Here is a 20,484-nt window from a genome sequence, read left to right as displayed (position 1 = left end):
GTGATTGCACCTTTATTCAAAATCCAATTAAAACTTAAGTTCTAAGTTGATAACATGGATGAACTGGATCCAGTGATGCTAACTTTTTGAAGTCTGATAGTCGCTTACACCTCTATTGCCGCCACACACACCCCTGCCCCACACTTGCCTCTTAGCACCCCCAGGTAATTCCACTGCCCCCTTTGGAAGCTACATAGCTAAGCACTCAATAATTGCTAGTAAAGACTGAAGGGAGACATTCTGCATCTCTCACCTAGAAGTGTGGAGGACCATGAAATAACAAAATGTAGCTCTGCGCCACCTTGGGGTTTTTTTACTGCCACATGTAGCTTGGGGTCTGGTCAGTGCCTGGATGATGACCTGGATGCCACCTGGCAGAAGAAAGGCAATATTTAAATGTGCAAAAAGAAAAACTAGACGAGTCAATAAGATGTGTGTATTGGTTGAATGTGATTTGGGTCCAGTTTTGTTTTCTTCAGAAGTCATTCTGAATGTGAGTCCCTATGGTCCCAGATTTGATCATTGGCTATCTCAGTGTGCATCGCCCAGCTTATCTTTGTGTGCCACTCTACAGTATCCTTTTAGAGGTGAGGATTTGACCACCCTGTTCAGTGTCACTCCAGCAACTCAGAGAGAGCGTTGTTGCCTCTGCTGAGCTGCTCCTTCACCTCAAAGCAGGGTCACTCCTAAATAAACACTCCAGCAGTTCAGCATGCTCAAACCGTAGGGCTGGACCAGCTCCCAGGTTGCATGACCGTTTTTATTTTGGGCATTGGTGTTCCCACAGCGGCGGAACAGCACCCACAGCAAATTAACAGAAGGCTGGTTTGTTGTAGCCTCAACATAATCGAGGCAATTTGTTTCTGGAGTTGCCTGCCGGATTAAGTGAACAGTTTGAGAGAAAGGAAGGTAATGGTGAGTACCAGTTTACTTCGTCCAGAAATTGCTCCTATTCAGCAAAGAGATTTAGGAGGGGGGCAAGGCATTTATTATACTCAGGACAGCCTCCCTGAAAATGATGAGCATGATATACACAGGCCCATTAATTCCAGTGGGACTACTCTGAGTAGGGCTTAGTTGGAGACCATCCTACGTTTATGCAGGTGTAATGATTACTTTCTAAGACAATGTGTTTGTTGGGGTGGGGCTGAGTATGCCTGGAAACAGAGCTGAATTTGCACTTGGGTTCAGCTTGAACTAAAGCAGAGCACAGCTTGTCCAGAGTGTGGCTTTTTCCTCGCTGCTCGGAAATCACAGTTAGTCCCCGATACATCTGGAACCGAGGTCACACTTTTGACCCTGAAGCTCTCAAAGCTGCTTGCTTTAAAACCCAAATGCATATGAGCTGCCTGTGTGGGTACCAGTGGAATGAGAGGCTTGTACTCTGCACATGCCTCCAAGGATTATGTCCTGAGGTGGACTGGGCTGTCAGAGCCAATGGCAGGCTATTTTGAAGCCTCATGCCACAATTGCGAGTGGGAGTGTGATTTTGTGTCACAGCACAAAATGAGGGGAAGGTTAACCCTCCCCTTCTGTGCCGTTCGGTTGTGACCATAGGCTTTTTTAAAGCTTCAATTGTCACTAATGGCTTGTTTGTTTTTAAGCAAGCCTAATTGTATGGGATGCGGGTGGCACTGTGGGTTAAACCACAGAGCCTAGGACTTGCCGATCGGAAGGTCGGCGGCGGTTCGAATCCCCACGACGGGGTGAGCTCCCGTTGCTCGGTCCCTGCTCCCGCCAACCTAGCAGTTTGAAAGCACGTCAAAGTGCAAGTAGATAAATAGGTACCGCTCCGGTGGGAAGGTAAACGGCTTTTTCGAGCGCTGCTCTGGTTCGCCAGAAGCGGCTTAGTCATGCTGGCCACATGACCCGGAAGCTGTACACCGGCTCCCTCAGCCAATAAAGCGAGATGAGCGCCACAACCCCAGAGTCGGCCACGACTGGACCTAACGGTCAGGGGTCCCTTTACCTTTACCTAATTGTATGGGGGATCAGGGCATGAGAAGGGTGAGGAACCCTGGGTCCTGGAATGAAGATTCCCTTCTTCCCCATAGAAGGCTGAGCCCATTGAAACCAATGAGATTTCAGATGTATGTTTTTTGGTTATTGCAATTATATCCCACCTTTTTGTTTCAAGGAGTTCAAGGTGGTGTACATGGTCCTCCCTCATATCAATTAATCCCTACAACAACCCTGTGAGGAGGGTTAGGCTAAGGGGCAGCAACTGACCCCCCAAGGGTCACCCAGGGAGTTTCATGGCTAACTGGGGATTTGCACCCAGTTTCTCCCAGGTCCTTGTCCAACACGACACTACTACTGCACTACTCTGGCTCTCACTAGACTTCACTGGCTTCATTCGTCCCATAGACTTCAAGGGGAACTACAAGCCAATTTGACACAATCCTATTACTGCAAGATAAGTTGCTATAAACCTCAAAGCAGTTTAAAAAAAAACCACAATAAAATTATCAGCTATTGAAGCTATTGAAAACATTTTAATAAACAAACAATCCAATTAAAACATACACCAACATTCTGCATGTCTGGGTAGACTTGCCTAAACGAAAACATTTTTGTTGTTGTTTAGTCGTTTAGTCGTGTCCGACTCTTCGTGACCCCATGGACCAGAGCACGCCAGGCACTCCTGTCTTCCACTGCCTCCCGCAGTTTGGTCAGACTCATGTTTGTGGCTTCGAGAACACTATCCAACCATCTCATCCTCTGTCGCCCCCTTCTCCTTGTGCCCTCCATCTTTCCCAGCATCAGTGTCTTCTCCAGGGAGTCTTCTCTTCTCATGAGGTGGCCAAAGTACTGGAGCCTCAGCTTCACGATCTGTCCTTCCAGTGAGCACTCAGGGCTGATTTCATTAAGAATGGATGCGTTTGATCTTCTTGCAGTCCATGGGACTCTCAAGAGTCTTCTCCAGCACCATAATTCAAAAGCATCAATTCTTTGGCGATCAGCCTTCTTTATGGTCCAGCTCTCACTTCCATACATCACTACTGGGAAAACCATGGCTTTAACTATACGGACCTTTGTTGGCAAGGTGACGTCTCTACTTCTCAAGATGCTGTCTAGGCCTGTCATTGCCCTTCTCCCAAGAAGCAGGCGTCTTTTAATTTCGTGGCTGCTGTCACCATCTGCAGTGATCATGGAGCCCAAGAAAGTAAAATCTCTCACTGCCTCCATTTCTTCCCCTTCTATTTGCCAGGAGGTGATGGGACCAGTGGCCATGATCTTCGTTTTTTTGATGTTGAGCCTCAGACCATATTTTGCGCTCTCCTCTTTCACCCTCATTAAAAGGTTCGTTAATTCCTCCTCACTTTCTGCCATCAAGGTTGTGTCATCTGCATATCTGAGGTTGTTGATATTTCTTCCAGCAATCTTAATTCCAGTTTGGGATTCATCCAGCCCAGCCTTTCGCATGATGTATTCTGCGTATAAATTAAATAAGCAGGGAGACAAAATACAGCCTTGTCGTACGCCTTTCCCAATTTTGAACCAATCAGTTGTTCCATATCCAGTTCTAACTGTAGCTTCTTGTCCCACATAGAGATTTCTCAGGAGACAGATGAGGTGATCAGGCACTCCCATTTCTTTGAGAACTTGCCATAGTTTGCTGTGGTCGACACAGTCAAAGGCTTTTGCATAGTCAATGAAGCAGAAGTAGATGTCTTTCTGGAACTCTCTAGCTTTCTCCATAATCCAGCGCATGTTTGCAATTTGGTCTCTGGTTCCTCTGCCTCTTCTAAATCCAGCTTGCACTTCTGGGAGTTCTCGATCCACATACTGTTTGAGCCTTCCTTGTAGAATTTTAAGCATAACCTTGCTAGCGTGTGAAATGAGTGCAATTGTGCGGTAGTTGGAGCATTCTTTGGCACTGCCCTTCTTTGGGATTGGGATGTAGACTGATCTTCTCCAATCTTCTGGCCACTGCTGAGTTTTCCAAATTTGCTGGCATATTGAGTGTAGCACCTTAACAGCATCATCTTTTAAAATTTTAAATAGTTCAGCTGGAATACCATCGCTTCCTCTGGCCTTGTTATTTGCAGTGCTTTCTAAGGCCCATTTGACTTCACTTTCCAGGATGTCTGGCTCAAGGTCAGCAACCACACTACCTGGGGTGTACGAGACATCCATATCTTTCTGGTATAATTCCTCTGTGTATTCTTGCCACCTCTTCTTGATGTCTTCTGCTTCTGTTAGGTCCTTACCACTTTTGTCCTTTATTGTGGTAATCTTTGTACGAAATGTTCCTTTCATATCTCCAATTTTCTTGAACAGATCTCTGGTTCTTCCTATTCTGTTGTTTTCCTCTATTTGTTTGCATTGCTCGTTTAAGAAGGCCTTCTTGTCTCTCCTTGCTATTCTTTGGAAATCTGCATTCAATTTCCTGTATCTTTCACTATCTCCCTCGCATTTTGCTTGCCTTCTCTCCTCCGCTATTTGTAAGGCCTCGTTGGACAGCCACTTTGCTTTCTTGCATTTCCTTTTCATTGGGATGGTTTTCGTTGCTGCCTCCTGTACAATGTTACGAGCCTCCATCCATAGTTCTTCAGGCACTCTGTCCACCAAATCTAAATCCTTAAACCTGTTCCTCACTTCCACTGTGTATTCATAAGGGATTTGACTTAGATTGTATCTTACCGGCCCAGTGGTTTTTCCTACTTTCTTCAGTTTAAGCTTGAATTTTGCTATAAGAAGCTGATGATCTGAGCCACAGTCAGCTCCAGGTCTTGTTTTTGCTGACTGTATAGAGCTTCTCCATCTTTGGCTGCAGAGAATATAATCAATCTGATTTCGATACTGCCCATCTGGTGATGTCCATGTGTAGAGTCGTCTCTTGTGTTGTTGGAAAAGCGTGTTTGTGATGACCAGCTTGTTCTCTTGACAGAACTCTATTAGCCTTTGCCCTGCTTCGTTTTGATCTCCAAGGCCAAACTTGCCAGTTGTTCCTTTTATCTCTTGATTCCCTACTTTAGCATTCCAATCCCCTATAATGAGAAGAACATCCTTCTTTGGTGTCACTTCTATAAGGTCTTGTAAGTCTTCATAGAATTGGTCTATTTCAGTTTCTTCAGCACCAGTGGTTGGTGCATAAACTTGGATTACTGTGATGTTAAAAGGTCTGCCTTGGATTCGTATCGAGATCATTCTATCATTTTTGAGATTGCATCCCAGTACAGCTTTCGCCACTCTTTTGTTGACTATGAGGGCCACTCCATTTCTTTTACGGGTTTCTTGCCCACAGTAGTAGATGTGATGGTCATCCGAACTGAATTCGCCCATTCCCGTCCATTTTAGTTCACTGATGCCCAGGATGTCAATATTTATTCTTGCCATCTCATTTTTGACCACCTCCAACTTACCTAGGTTCATGGTTCTTACATTCCAGGTTCCTATGCAATATTTTTCTTTACAGCATTGGACTTTCCTTTCGCTTCCAGGCATATCCGCAACTGAGCGTCCTTTCGGCTTTGGCCCAGCCGCTTCATCAGCTCTGGATCTACTTGTACTTGTCCTCCGCTCTTCCCCAGTAGCATGTTGGACGCCTTCCGACCTGAGGGGCTCATCTTCCAGCGTCATAACTTTTATATGCCTGTTGTCTTTGTCCATGGAGTTTTCTTGGCAAGGATACTGGAGTGGCTTGCCGGTTCCTCCTCCAGGTGGATCACGTTTGGTCAAAACTCTCCACTATGACCTGTTCATCTTGTGTGCCCTGCTCGGCGTAGTTCATAGCTTCTTTGAGTTCTTCAAGCCCCTTCGCCACGGCAAGGCAGTGAACCATGAAGGGGGAAAACATTTTAGCAAGTGCCAAAAAGGGTGCAGTGAAGTCACCTGCCTGGTGTCAATTGGCAGGGAGTTCCAAAGTGTGGGTCCCACCACACCAGAAGATTGATTTATTGCAAAAACGTAATGAATATAATCACCTAGCATGTGTAATAGTGCCAATTCCGCAGGTGGAAGCAGTCTAGTGGGCTTGTATATAGGATAAGGCAATGTTGCATGCTGCAAAGGGCTTTGCATACTAATCGTAATACCTTTATCTTGGCTCGGGAACAAATCGGCAACCAGGGCAGATCTTAGAGCACAGGCGTTAAATGCTGACAAGACCCCACTCCTGTCAGCAATTGTGCTGTAGCATTTTGCACTAACTGCACTTCAGGATACTGTGGATTTGACTAACGTTGGGCAACATCCCATGTCAAGAATGGGGGACCTTTTTTGGAAATTGTATCTAGCAACAAAATCAGACTATACACACAATGGAAAAAACAAGCAGTGACAACAAAATAATACAAGATCAACACAAGGAATTCTTCTTCTTCTTTGATAAGAAAGTTGAAATAAAAACCTATTTTCAGTCCAAGGGCCACTTTCCCTTCTGAGCAACTTTTTGAGGGCCACATCCCTGTGGCGCGCTCGGCCAGTGGCAAAAGTGGGCAGAGCAAGGAATGTGAATTTTAACTTTTTAAGCAGGCAATTTTTCACACATACCCTTCTCTGTTCATTGTCCAGGTAAGGCAAGTGCTGTGATCACAGTTCAAGGGCACATCCCAGTCGGGCATAAACACTTGAGGAGCATACAGAGTACTGCTGTTGAGGGGCATGGCCTGTGAAGGGGGTGTGTGGAATGAGAAGAGTCCTGAGGGCCAGTTAGAGAAGTGTAGAGGGCCGCAATTGACTCCCAGGCCTTCTGGATCCCCTCTCCTGCAATAAGATTTGGTATATGTTGGAGAAGACAGCTAATTTCCTGTGGGTGTTTTTTTTTTTATGATAATTTTTTATTACAGATTTTTATAACAACACAAACATATAACAAATACATAAACAAACAAAAAACACAATCAAAACAAAAAACATGTACCATTTCATATCTTAGTTTCTTACACCTTTCTTCCCCGACTTCCTCATGCCTCCCTTCTCTGTATTCCAAGTTCTTATCAATTACTCAGCAAATCTTCCCTTATTTCAATAAAAATTCAAGCTAATCTTCCTTATTCTCCTTGTCTTAACCATTACTAATAGTAACCATTTACTTTCCAATCCAACATCATTCTAACTCTCATTAATTTTGTAGTATTTCTTTAAATAGTCCTTAAACTTTTTCCAATCTTCTTGCACTGCTTCTCTTCCCTGGTTTCGGATTCTGCTCGTCATTTCTGCCAAGCCCATGTAGTCTATCACCTTCATCTGCCATTCTTCCAGTGTGGGTAGATCTTGCGTCTTCCAGTACTTCGCAATGAGTATTCTAGCTGCTGTTGTAGCATACATGAAGAAAGTTGTATCTGTCTTTAACACCCCTTGGCCGACAATACCCAAGAGAAAGGCCTCTGGTTTCTTGGTGAAAGTATATTTAAATACCTTTTTAAGTTCATTATAGATCATTTCCCAGAATGCCTTAATCTTCGGGCACGTCCACCAGAGGTGAAAGAATGTACCTTCCTTTTCTTTACATTTCCAACATTTATTGTCAGGCAAATGGTAAATCTTTGCAAGCTTGACTGGGGTTATGTACCACCTATAGATCATTTTCATAATATTTTCTCTTAAGGCATTACATGCCGTAAATTTCGTCCCGGTGGTCCACAACTTTTCCCAATCAGCAAACAAAATATTATGACCAATGTCCTGAGCCCATTTAATCATAGCTGATTTAACCGTTTCATCTTGTGTATTCCATTTCAGCAGCAGATTATACATTTTTGACAAATTTTTGGTACTTGGTTCTAACAATTCTGTCTCCAATTTTGATTTTTCCACCTGGAAGCCAATTTTACTGTCCATTTTAAACACTTCATTTATTTGATGATAATGCAACCAATCTCTCACCTTCCCTTTTAATTTCTCAAAACTCTGCAATCTCAATTTGTCCCCTTCCTTTTCCAAGATTTCCCAGTATCTTGGCCACTTTGACTCCATATTAGACTTTTTAACAGCCTTTGCTTCCATTGGCGATAGCCACCTTGGAGTTTTGTTTTCCAGCAAGTCTTTATATCTGACCCAGACATTTAATAGTGCTTTTCTGACAATATGGTTTTTAAAACTTTTATGTGCTTTAACCTTGTCATACCACAGATATGCATGCCACCCAAAAATATTGTTAAAACCTTCCAAATCCAAAATGTCTGTGTTTTCAAGATTTCCTGTGGGTGTTTTTGCTTGTTTGTTTCTTTACAGCTTTTTGTCATCTTGAAGTAAACCTCTAGAAGGTTGCTGGAAATCAGGCCAAGATGACCAAGACTGAAGAAGTGCCGGACAGCCATACATCTGGGGAATTTTATGAGAAATATGAGCCAAAGGAAATCCTGGGAAGGTAATAAAATGAAATGAAATATATGGGATTAATCTTGCTAGTTAATAGGCTGCATGTCCCTCAGAACCAGAATATGGATGTCAAATCAACCAGTTGTGGCAATTGGAAAGCTTTTGCCAGGACAATATAACACACACACATACACATATAGCACAAGAGTCCTATTTCTAGCAACTGTAGTTCTCAAGTATACTGCTATTGGACATGGAGGTTCCATCCAGCCACCATGGCCTATAGCTGTTGATGCACTATATTATCTTTCATAGCATGGGGTGGAGGGCTTGATCTGGCTGATGGGCACAATCCTGAGTTCCCCCATTCCTGGGCCAGCCACTTTGACAGGTGCAGGTGACTCCTATTGATCCTGCCAATCACCTTTTTTTGGACCGGTTGGCAATTTGAGAAAGTGCCAGTAACAAAATGGCTGCCATGGGAGTGTGTGCCATAACACAAAATGGCAGCTGGGAGCAGGGGTTATAGCACAACATGGCTGCTTTGGAGGGTATGGCATAATACAAAATGGTTCAAAATCCCCACTTGAAAGTGGATGGCCTTGGGGACCAGTCACTGTCTCTCAGCCTAGCCTACCTCCCATGGTTGTCATTGAGTTCCTTAAAGGAAAAGGAGGATTGATTTTTTTCATTGCATTTTCTCCAAGGAGATGGCATAGCGCATAGTTCTCCCCCTCCCCTCCTGAATTAGTCCCCACAACAACCCTGTGAGGTGGGCTAGGCCGGGAGGGGCAGTGGATGGCACCCATGGGCATCCAGTGAGCTTCTTAGTTGAGGATGGAGTGGGATGTGAACCCTGTTTTCTCAGATTTTAGTTTGACACTCTAACAACTACACCACACTGGCCCTAGTATCTATATATTTGTAGATAGAGTGTAGATATAGGGTTTAATTCTTGCCTAAAACCTCTTTTGTCTGCTCTGCCCTTCCAGGGGAGTGAGCAGCGTTGTCCGGCGCTGCATTCATAAAGTTACAAGAGAAGAATATGCAGTGAAAATCATAGATATCACAGCTGGGAATCTGTCTCCAGAAGAAGTCAAGGAGTTGAGGGATGCCACTCTGAAAGAAATTGACATACTCCAGAAGGTGTCTGGACACCCAAACGTTAGTAAGTCAGGCTTTGGTTCCAGAAAGTTCTGACGGAACAACAGCTATGAATTGGGGGGTGGAGGCAAAAAATGGAGTCTGCTGGCTGTTATTTTCACTGAAGTGAAGGACCTAGACCTCGAGATCATGCCTGTGGATTTGCTTTGTCTTTATGATTCTGAACCCTGCGTCCTGCCATTTCTCAGGATAAATGTGCTGCTGTTTCAAATGCTCTGGGTAAGAGCATAAGGAGAGCCTGGCTGCTGGATCAGGCCAAGAGCGACCCATTTGGCCCAGCGTTCTGTTCTCACAGTGGCCAGCAAGATGCCCATTTTAAGAAGCCCACAAGCTGGGTAGACCCCTGGGGAGATGATTTGAGGCATAGAAGAAAGAACCCTCACAGAAATCCTTCTCCATCTCCTCAAACATAAATGCGACAAAAACTCCGGCACCCCACCCATTTCCCTGAAATGTAATCTTCTTCCTTTTTTCCAATTTTAAAAAGAACCCACACCTCATTGACATGCAAGAATAACAAATAAAATAAAAACAATGCAACTTAAGTAAAAGCAAACATATGTGCAAAATGTTTTGATGAGAATAGAAATTGCATTTGGAAAATTATGAATTGATGGGTGTGAGGAACGATGGGGGGAAATCTGGTCTGGGATCTTGTTATAAACACCTGTGCGGCAGCGTCTCAATTCCTTGTGTGACATTTGCAGTGTCGAGAGAGTAAAATTTCCATGCCACAAAAAAACCCCTCCTCGTTCTGCTTCCCTTGGTCATTCGCAACGGTGGACACGGTTTTCCTCCTTGTAATAGATGGTGTTCTCATTTGACACACCCCTGCTTTAAATCCAGCCCCTGCGAGATCCCCACATGGCCCCAGCTATCATATTTTCGATGTGCTGATGAATCAGCATTACAGTAACACACAGGCTATAACTTAAGGAGGACCAGGCACTCCCAGGAAAAGGCTTCCCTCTTCTTGCTATCTGCTCCTTGCCTCATGGCATTTGTACAGAGGTGCCTAATGTGCTTCTGGGACCCATTTGTAATTCCAGAGCTGATTCCAGGGAGTTTTGACAGCAAGGGGTTGACAGCCTCTGCCTTGGAAGATTTCCTAGACATGTGCACAGTGGATCAGCCAAGCAGAGGATCGGTTGGTTCCAGGGCCAGAACCACCTAGAGGCAGAGAGATCAGGGGTAGCTTTTCATTAGTATGAAATGGCAGCAATTTCTCAGTTACTGCATCTGCTTTGCATGCAGAAGGCAGCAGTTTCAATCCCTGGCGGCAATTCCAGGTAGGGATAAGAATGACCCACACATTGTAGATATTGCAGAGCTAGGTAGACCAATAGCCTGAGTGAATATAAGACTGTTTCTATCTTCTTATTCAAATCAGAACAATGAGGACTAGAATCATGCTTTATTCTTTGGGAAAGGGCCGTAGTTTAGTGGCAGAGCATCTGCTCTGCATGCAGAAGATCCTGGGTTCAGTCCTTGACAGCATCTCCAGGTAGGGCTTGAAAAGACTCAATTTATGAAACCCTGGAATGCCACAGACAGTCAGTGTTGACATTACTCACCTAGATCAATAGTCTGCAAGAGATATATGGCAGCTTCCTATACAGTATTCCTGTGCCCCCAAAAAGGTGCATTGGGGGTGGGGGATGGTACCACAGCATGAATCACATGAGGTCAAGGCAACCAAAATGGCCGCTGGGTTTGTGTGATGGAAAACAGGAAGATGGCATCCTGGATTTTGGCTTCAAAGTGTTGGAGGGTATGCTAACGTCCTTGAGCTATGGGGCCTACCATTGAGCAGCCAGCAAACCTTCTGTATGTCATACAACCTGTCCTTGCGCCTGGCCCCCAGTCTCCCTCTGCCATCACTTGCCTGTTGGCTTCAGGTGTGGCGGAGACATCCATCCCATTGCCAGTGTTAAAATAAGTTTTAACTGCCAGTCCAGTCAGCTTCTGTACATGAAGCGACTTGCCTTTTGCCTCAGGCAGCCAAAATGTCCCAGACTGACTTTGCTGAGTCACCCTGCCTGAGTCACGCCATCCACAAAGGATTTTTAAACAAACATACATTTCAACATTTTACAGGCATCACAGTGGAATTTATCTATTGCTTTCCTTATATGATCACATCTCTCCCAATGTGCTATTTATGCACCATTTTAATTTAATTTAAATTATTTCATACCTGCTGTTCACCATAAGGTGTGTGACAATTATAATCTGCTCTACAGTGAAGGTGCTTAGATGCACATCTGTGGGGAGGGAGTTTCCCAATCTAGGGGCTACCACAGAGAAAGCCCTGTCCCAGCCTGTCATTCCCCATACCTCTTGGGGTCCCCTCTGCAGAGCTTAACATCTGAGAGGGTCTGTAGGGGAAAAGGGAGTCTTTTAGACATTAGGGGCCTCAATCCTTGGGGGACAATTGTGCTTTGTGGTCTTCTGGATGATGCTGGACTCAAACTCCCATCAACCCCAGGAGGTCACATGACCAGTCTGGTGGCGTGGCTGGCCCCAGGTGACAGGTGAGGAAGAGCAGGCCTGGTGGAGCTGAATTACAATGCACCATTGCTCAGGGATCTCCAGTTAAATGGCCTTGGAAAGCAGGGGGCAGGAAGGATCCTTCCCAGTCTCATATCTGGGCCAGAGCCAGTAAAGTGATCTAGACCAGAGTTTCCCAAACCTTTTCAGGCCATCACAATAAAATTCAAAACAATGAATTGCACATTTATTCAAAATCCAATTAAAGCTATTTAGTTTAACTAATACAACAAAATGAATGGACCTGATCTAGTGATGCCAGCTTTTAAAGTTTAATTTACACTGGGTCAGAAATGATATAAACTAGCTTCCCCAGTTGATCTTGCACAGATATCCGCACTGATTTTTAACTACAGTTCCTAGGATATCTTGAAGGAAAGACATCATCAACATTAGAGTGGTATAGAACAGTTTGTAAAAAGCCCAGTTCAGCTTTCAAGCCCAGATTTTGTGGAGGTGGTGAGTGCTTCAAAGGTGATCCCACATTGCTAAGAAGACCATCTTTTCTTTTGCAGTCCAGCTGAAGGACAGCTTTGAATCCAACACGTTCTTCTTCCTGGTGTTCGACCTGTAAGTACTGGTGTTTTTTTAACCAGCGCATCATACTGAAAGAGCGAGATTTTGCCATGGGCATCCAGGCTGGGGCTTACAAACAATATAATGTTTGGAAATGGTTTGGGGAGCATTTCAGCTAGTGAAAAATGCAGCTACTCGCCTGCATACAGGCTCGAGTCACCATATTCGTGGGTCACCTGTTTTGAAATCCAAGAAGATCCCTGCTGGATCAGAGCAAAGGTTCATCAAGCCAAGCCTCCTGCTTCTCGCAATGGTCAACGATAAACGTTCCCATGGCATGAAGGGAGCAGCTGTTCGTCTCTCCGCCTCTCTGTTGTGGGGCTGGCTCAGATTTCCCCATAACCTTTGCTAAGGTCTCTGCTGCTGTCACAGATCCTTGGGGGTCTATTTTTAGTCACCCCGCATTTGTGTAATAGCTGGTGTGGCGGCTGCTTTAACCGGAGTTTTTCCTGTACAAACATTCTTGATACATTTTTAATGCACTCTGAGTAAGCAAATTCTTCTAACATCCTTTTCAGACACACTTTTTCTTACTTCTCTTCACATATCTATTATCTGTCAAAGCATATACCATAATTCATTCATAATGATACAGTCATTAGAATGTATCCAAATGTATCTTCTGGCAGAAATTCTGATTCCCTTGAGTGCTTTAAATATGTATCCTGACCTGACTGAGATCTTACTAGGCCATATCCCCATTTCTGACCAAGCTTATCCTTTGAACCATGAGGACCAGAGGCTTAAAAAAAAACACACCCCAAAACCCTGAGATTTGGAGGCCAGTTGAAGTAAACATTGGAAGTTTTAGGAGTGCTGTTCGATCTGTAAAAGGGGAAAGAGGAGTTGTGAAGCCTTCAACCTTCCCCACATCAGCTAATGCCCTTGGCTTCTTATTTAGCTTATTTTTGATGTAATTTTGTTTCCCCTCCCTCAACTTAGAATGAAGAGAGGGGAGCTTTTTGATTACCTCACAGAGAAGGTGACCTTAAGTGAGAAGGAAACCAGGTAAGGCATTTCAGCCCCGTCTGTTTCAACCGCCCTACAGAGACAAAATGGGGGTGATAATACCGGACTACCACACAGGGCTGTTGTGAGGCTTGATTAGAGTTGTCAACCTATCCCCATGCCTCTGCACCCCAGGTCTGGGTTTTTGCTCGCACCGGAGCATGGCAAAATATTGGGAGTTGGGTTTTCTAGAGACACGAACCGCTGTAATAAGAAGTCTGGGTCTGAGCCCGAGAGAGAGAACAGATTTGCTCTGAAGACAAGTGTCCTGTGAATTAATCTTTGGACAGGATTGATTAGAAAGGGTTGTTCCCTGGAATGCCAGGATCTCTGTGTTATCGCCAACAACTGTGGGTGGGTGCTGCTCCCCTGCTCACATTGCTTGCCAACTCCCACCCAACTCCCCCATCTCCTCAGAGCATCTCATGTCTCTCCATCCTTACTTTATTCAAATCTCTCCTGTTGTTGAAAGCCACCATTTTAAAACCTGCCTTCTCTTTTTGCTCCCCACCTCGACTTCATGCAAATCTAGCACTACAAATCCTCCTATGGGGCTGTGTGGTGACAGCCTTATATTTCTATGTCTGTGTTATAATTATACAATTGTAAAAAAAAAAGTTGATAAAAAGACAAGAGAAGTATACTACAATAGCAACTTTATCTGTTTCTCGTTATCAATTTAGGGTGCATTTCATTTCCCTCTAGCCTCACTTTTTGTAGACTCTTTGTGTGTGTGTGTGTATTTTCATAAAATTTATACGGCACTTGGTTGTACAAAAAAAACCCTCAAAGCGATTTGCAAAAACAGATAAAACAATAAAATTACCAATAAGAAGAATTAAGAACAATAAGACTTTTGAAAAGGTAAAATAACAACGGACTAAAAACAGATTAAAACTTGTGCCAGCTTTCTGAACAAACGGGTAGGGTTGTCTAATCAATGTTTTAAGAAGGTGCATAAAAAGAGTACATTGAAGGCACCTTCCTGATGTTAATAGGAAGGGAGTTCCAAATTGTTGGTGCTGCCACACTAAAATATTGAGTTGTTTATGTTTCTCTTTCTCTCTGGGTTAGGCAATGTGATGCCCTCCAGATGTTGCTGGACTTCATCAGGCCCAGCCAGTATGGCCAATGGTCAGGGATGATGGGAGATTCCAGCAACATCTGGAGGGTACCGGACAGGCTCCCCTGATCTATCCATCCATGCATCTACATACTTCCAGCAAAGCAATAAAGAACAGGGACGCCCATCTTCTCCTTTGGATGGTTTCCTTTTGCTAAGAAGCGTCCGCTCTCTCTCCTTGCAGGAAGATCATGCGTGCTCTCCTGGAAGTCATCCAGTATCTCCACAGCATGAACATTGTCCACAGGGATCTCAAGCCAGAGAACATCCTTCTGGACGATGACATGAACATCAAACTGACCGACTTTGGCTTCTCCTGTCAGCTGCACAGAGACGAAAAGCTCAAAGGTGACATGGCGGGCTTATGGCAAAGATAAGAAACTGTGGGGTGGTGATGGTGGAGACTGCATTCTAACCCTTGCCCCCTAAAAAAAAAGTAGGAACTTATGAAGCTGCTCCATATCAGGGGTGGGAACCTTTTTCAACCCAAGGGCCACATTCCCTTACAGGAAAACCACCAGGGGGCCACTGGCTGGAGTGGGTGGGACCAGAGGCAAAAAGTGGGTGGAGCAAAAAGTGGGTGGAGCAAGTGGGTGGGACTCTTACCTTGGTACAATATGGAAACTTAAACACACACACACATTCACCATTGTACCCAAGCAAGCAAAGGGTTTTATATTATTATTTGATTTGTTAACAAAAAGAAAGTGCAAACGTGACAGACAGAAAGAAAACAAAGAATAGAAACTGTAAATCCTAAAGTGTCACAGCTTGGAAATAGAAAAGTTCAAAGTTATGGCACAGCTCCTAAGGGAGGCCAGAGAACTCTGAGGGAAATTGCTGCATGTTTGTTTTATTCATCTTGTGTCCAGAATGGAAACAAATCCAACAAACATTATTGGTGTTCCCTGTTGCTGTTTTCTGCCCGCAAACCATGTATTGTTGATGACTTTCCCGCTAATTTGCATTGTGTTCCTTTGCCCTGAAATGAATGGCGTGGAATTAGGTAAAATTTTGCCATTGCTAAGAGATGAATAATGTAGTTTTTGCCAGAAGGCGAACTGCAGTGGAAGGGAAACAGTGTTGCATGCTTTGTAGACAGAGCAGAGCAGAGCAGAAATAAATTCCTTCCTACAGCCTTAGATTTAAGGGATGCATTCTGCTCCAGGGCCAGAAGTTCCCCATCCCTGCTCTATACTGAGTCCATCTAGTTTAGTACTGTGCGCACTGGCCAGCCAGGGTTTCAGACAGGGGTCTTTTCCAAACACTTACCTAGAGGTGCTGTAGATTGAGCCTAGAAAACCTCACTGTGCAAACCATGAGTCAAAGCCCTTCCCCATTTTACAAGCCCAGAATCATACAGTCCTGCAGCATCTGCCTAGACAAAAAATCCTGAAACTGGCATGTTTCCCACACGCATCTGGTTGGCCACTGTGAGAACAGGATGCTGAACTAGATAGGTCTTGCCCCGATCCAACAGGCTCTTCTTAGGTTCTTAACTTGCTTTGAGCCAATGGGTTTAGCAGGATTTTAATAATAATTAATACTAACTGATATTACTTTTAACAAGTATTTAGCTTTTTATTCCTTTTCTTTGCAGAGATCTGTGGAACTCCTGGCTACTTGGCTCCCGAAATACTAGAATGTTCCATGGATCCAGACCATCCAGGTTATGGGAAGGAAGTTGACATGTAAGCAGAACCAATATATCATCATGGGGTGGGGGAGCAGACTTACCTAAAAGATCACAAACCCCTCGAGGAACCTACCTGGGTGCTCAGGTACTCAGGGAAGCACCTTCTCTTGATCCCATCAGCATCAGAAGCACAGCTGGTGGTGACCCATGAGAGAACCTTCTCCGTGGCTGCTCCCAGATTGCAGCATTCCCTCCCCAAAGAGGCCAGACTGGCTCCCTCCTTGTTATCCACCCACCAGCACACTACCAGAATTACCCAACATTCTGTCTTCATCCACCCTTCGTTCTGCGTGACTCTCGGTGCGCATTGCGTCTGGTTTACATTATGCACGACTCAGGTGCAGATGCATTTAATTATGGGGTGGGGTTGCTTGTTTCAGGTGGAGCACCGGGGTCATCATGTACACCTTGCTGGCAGGATCCCCTCCATTCTGGCACCGGAAGCAGATGCTGATGCTGAGGATGATCATGAATGGGGACTACAAGTTCGGCTCACCAGAGTGGGACGATCAGTCAGACACCGTCAAGGACCTGGTGGGTGGTGTTTCAAGAGGGAGGGCGGAAGGGCCATAGCTCCGTGGCAGAGCATCTGCTTGGCATGCACAAGGCCCCAGCTTCAACCCACACTATCTCCAGGCAGGGCCCCTCTTCCTGAAACCCAGGAGAGCTGCAGCCATTCAGTGTAGACCAGGCTTCCTCAGCCTCGGCCCTCCAGATGTTTTTGGCCTACAACTCCCATGATCCCTAGCTAGCAGGACCAGTGGTCAAGGATGATGGGAACTGTAGTCTCAAAACATCTGGAGGGCCGAGGTTGAGGAAGCCTGGTGTAGACGAGAGTGAGCAAGGTGGACCCAATGGCCTGACTGCATATAAGGCAGCCTCCTAACTTTCTGTGAACAGATTTAAAGTATAATATTTTGTTGTTAAGCAAAAGGGGCTGTAGCTCAGTGGTGGAGCATATTTGTTGCATGCAGAAAGTTTCAGGTTCATCTCCACATAGGGTGGGGAACGCCCCCCTTCTGAAATCCAAAGAGCCACTGCCAGTCTGTGTAGACTATACTGAGCTAGATGCAGGGACAGACTTTGGTAATATGGTGTCCTGAGCAAGGAGAACATTTGGCAGCCCCCTTGCCCAGATATTTCTTATTTTCACAATAATTCCTTTTTGTACTTGGGAGTAGGTACTTATATTATTAGCCCCCTTGGCTTGGTGCCCCATGTGGGGGAACCGCCCACACCACCCTACATCTGGTGTAGTTAGATGGCCTGACTCTGTATAAGCAGCTTCCTATTTAAATTGGCTCTTGGTTTAGAATCAAAAGGGACACGGGTGGCGCTGTGGGTTAAACCACAGAGCCTAGGACTTGTCGATCAAAAGGTCAGCGGTTTGAATCCCCGCCACAGGGCGAGCTCCCATTGCTCAGTCCCTGCTGCTGCCTACCTAGCAGTTTGAAAGCACGTCAAAGTGCAAGTAGACAAATAGGTACCGCTCCGGTGGGAAGGTAAACGGCATTTCCATGCGCTGCTCTGGTTCGCCAGAAGCGGCTTAGTCATGCTGGTCACATGACCCGGAAGCTGTACGCCGGCTCCCTCGGCCAATAAAGCGAGATGAGCGCCGCAACCCCAGAGTCAGCCACAACTGGACCTAATGGTCAGGGGTCCCTTTACCTTTACCTTTTAGAATCAAAAGGACTAGAATCTTCCTTTATTTTCAATATAGGTAGCTTCCTATGTTCACTTGCCAGGTCTCCTGACTCTCAGGAAGAAAAGGCAACTCAAAGGACAGAGGTCAGAACAATTACAAACAGGGTGCAGAAACTGAATTGAGATTTTTTTTTCCTCTTCCACACTCATAATGCCAGACCTTTAACTATACCACCTGAATTTTCTGGGGTGCAATTGAATCCCCCTTGAAAACAGAGACAGTCTGAAAGGGTCCACTGTCTCTAAAAACGATGGGTGACCCCTCATTCAAGGCCTGAACAATTTATAATCAGGCAAGCAAAAGAAGAGAGAAGAGTTTGATTGCTAGGTATGTGCCAGGCCATGATCTGCGGCTGGTGAGCTCTGACTGGCGCAGGGCAGATGGCAAATTGTCCGGACCCCAGTTTGTGCTTTAGCAGCCCCAGAAGCCTTCCTGCAACCCAACCCCAGCTCTGATTCCTCTGCCTACAGATCGCCCACTTTTTGGTGGTGAAGCCACAACACCGCTACACCGTGGAAGACGCCCTCGCCCACCCCTTCTTCCAGCAGTACGTCGTGGAGGAGGTCCGGCATTTCAGCCCCTTCCGGAAATTCAGGGTGAGTGAGTTAGCCAGGTCCTGCTGGGGGGTTCACCTGGCCCAGTGTCTGACTCCCAGATGTTGCTTTTCAGTCCTTTCCCCCTTCTTTAGCTGCGATTATTGCATTGCTGGGGGTTGAATATGACCCTTGAGATCCTTTCCAACCCTAAAATTTTATGACATGGCCTGCTGTGCACTGGAAGCTCCTCCTTGTTCTTTTTATCACTTAACTCTCATTTCCCAGGCATCATAAAGCTGTGCTGGCTGAGGCTGATGGGAGTTGAGTCTCCAAAACAGCTGGTGACTACAGCTTGGGGAAGACTGTTCTAAACCTAGTAGTACAGATGTCCTGTGTAGAAGCTGGGCCTGATCTAAACAGGTTTCCCCCACCCAAAAGTCAATTATTGACGCTGAAGATCATTTCAAAGCATTTAAATTGATGTAGATTCCTCAGTCAAAAGACAGGCGATGAGTCAATGAAATGCTCCCTAAACATAAGGGACTGCTGGATGAGGCCAACAGCCCAGCTAGTCCAGCATCCTGCTCTCACAGTGGCCAATCCAGATGCCGCTTCTGGGAAACCCACAAGCAGGATCCAAGCACCAGAGCACACTACCCTCCTTCCAGAAACTGGTATTCAGAAGCATTGCGGCTTCCGATCGTGGAGGCAGAGCAGAGCCATCGTGGCTAGTAGTCATCAATAGCTCTCTCCTCCGCCATGAATTTGTCTAATCCTCTTTTAGGTAAAGGTAAAGGGACCCCTGACCATTAGGTCCAGTCGTGACAGACTCTAGGGTTGTGGCGCTCATCTCGCTTTATTGGCCGAGGGAGCTGGCGTACAGCTTCTGGGTCATGACTAAGCCGCTTCTGGCGAACCAGAGCAGCGCACAGAAATGCCGTTTACCTTCCCGCCGGAGCAGTACCTATTTATCTACTTGCCCTTTGATGTGCTTTCGAACTGCTAGGTTGGCAGGAGCAGGGACCGAGCAACAGGAGCTCACCCCATTGCGGGGATTCGAACCGCCGACCTTCTGATTGGCAAGTCCTAGACTCTGTGGTTTAACCCACAGCGTCACCCGCGTCCCGAATCCTCTTTTAAAGCCATCCAAATTTGGTGGCACTCACTGCCTCCTGCAGAAGTGAATTCCGCAGTTTAACTATGTGCTGTCCTTTCATTTTATTAGCCTACAGCCCTCGTCACTGAGTTTCTAAACGTGTTCCATCTCCCTCTCCAGGTCATCTGCTTGACTGTCCTGGCATCGGTCCGTATCTACCTCAACTACCGCAACGTCAAGCCCATCACCAGGGACGTGCTGCAACGGGACCCCTACAGCCTGAAGCCTGTCCGCAAACTGATCGACGCTTGCGCCTTCCGGATCTATGGGCACTGGGTGAAGAAGGGTGAAGCCCAGAACCGGGCTGCTCTCTTTGAAAACACTCCCAAGGCCGTTCTGTTCAGCTTGGCAGCCGAGGAAGAGTTGTTCTGAGTTCTAGCACGCTCGGTGGTCAGGCGAAGCCTCCCAGCATGTTAACAGCTAAAGCAAAACTTTATTATTTACTTTTAAAAAAAACAACAACTCATATTGCCTTTTCTCCATGGAGCTCAGCAACACTTCCTGCTCACCATTTTTATCTTCCCTGCAACCCTGTGAGGTAGGCTAGGGTGAGCAATCTCCAGAGAACTTTATGGCTGAGCTGGGGTGGAGATTTGAACCCAAAGTCTTAGTCTGGCAATCTAACCACTATACCACATGCTCTCATTATATATACTTTCCTTAATTACACAGTCTGAGACACACCAAAATTATAACAGTATA

General features: G+C 45.6%; 1 protein-coding gene across 1 annotated transcript; it reads left to right on the top strand.

Moving 5' to 3' along the window:
* Positions 1 to 875: 875 nt before the first annotated feature.
* PHKG1 (phosphorylase kinase catalytic subunit gamma 1) lies at positions 876 to 20,229 on the top strand. Its single transcript, XM_053366805.1, has 10 exons — positions 876 to 915; positions 8,182 to 8,317; positions 9,261 to 9,436; positions 12,498 to 12,552; positions 13,501 to 13,566; positions 14,874 to 15,037; positions 16,290 to 16,380; positions 16,766 to 16,919; positions 18,561 to 18,686; positions 19,903 to 20,229. Exons 2-10 carry the CDS (start codon positions 8,235 to 8,237, stop codon positions 20,152 to 20,154), a joined length of 1,167 nt encoding a protein of 388 aa, XP_053222780.1. The 5' UTR covers positions 876 to 915; positions 8,182 to 8,234; the 3' UTR covers positions 20,155 to 20,229.
* Positions 20,230 to 20,484: the final 255 nt, after the last annotated feature.

This window comes from Podarcis raffonei, chromosome 15 (genome assembly GCF_027172205.1).
Source record: "Podarcis raffonei isolate rPodRaf1 chromosome 15, rPodRaf1.pri, whole genome shotgun sequence".
Classification (NCBI taxonomy): domain Eukaryota; kingdom Metazoa; phylum Chordata; class Lepidosauria; order Squamata; family Lacertidae; genus Podarcis; species Podarcis raffonei.
Note: the sequence above shows the minus strand (reverse complement) of the source record. Positions and strands in the feature narration are given on the sequence as shown.

Bases quoted from the DNA above. Each gene is read 5' to 3' on its own strand.
- PHKG1 (XM_053366805.1), top strand. From the start codon at position 8,235: ATGACCAAGACTGAAGAAGTGCCGGACAGCCATACATCTGGGGAATTT. The intron at 16,381-16,765 runs GTAAGCAGAACC...TGCTTGTTTCAG, and splicing joins TATGGGAAGGAAGTTGACAT to GTGGAGCACCGGGGTCATCA. The intron at 18,687-19,902 runs GTGAGTGAGTTA...CTCCCTCTCCAG, and splicing joins GCCCCTTCCGGAAATTCAGG to GTCATCTGCTTGACTGTCCT.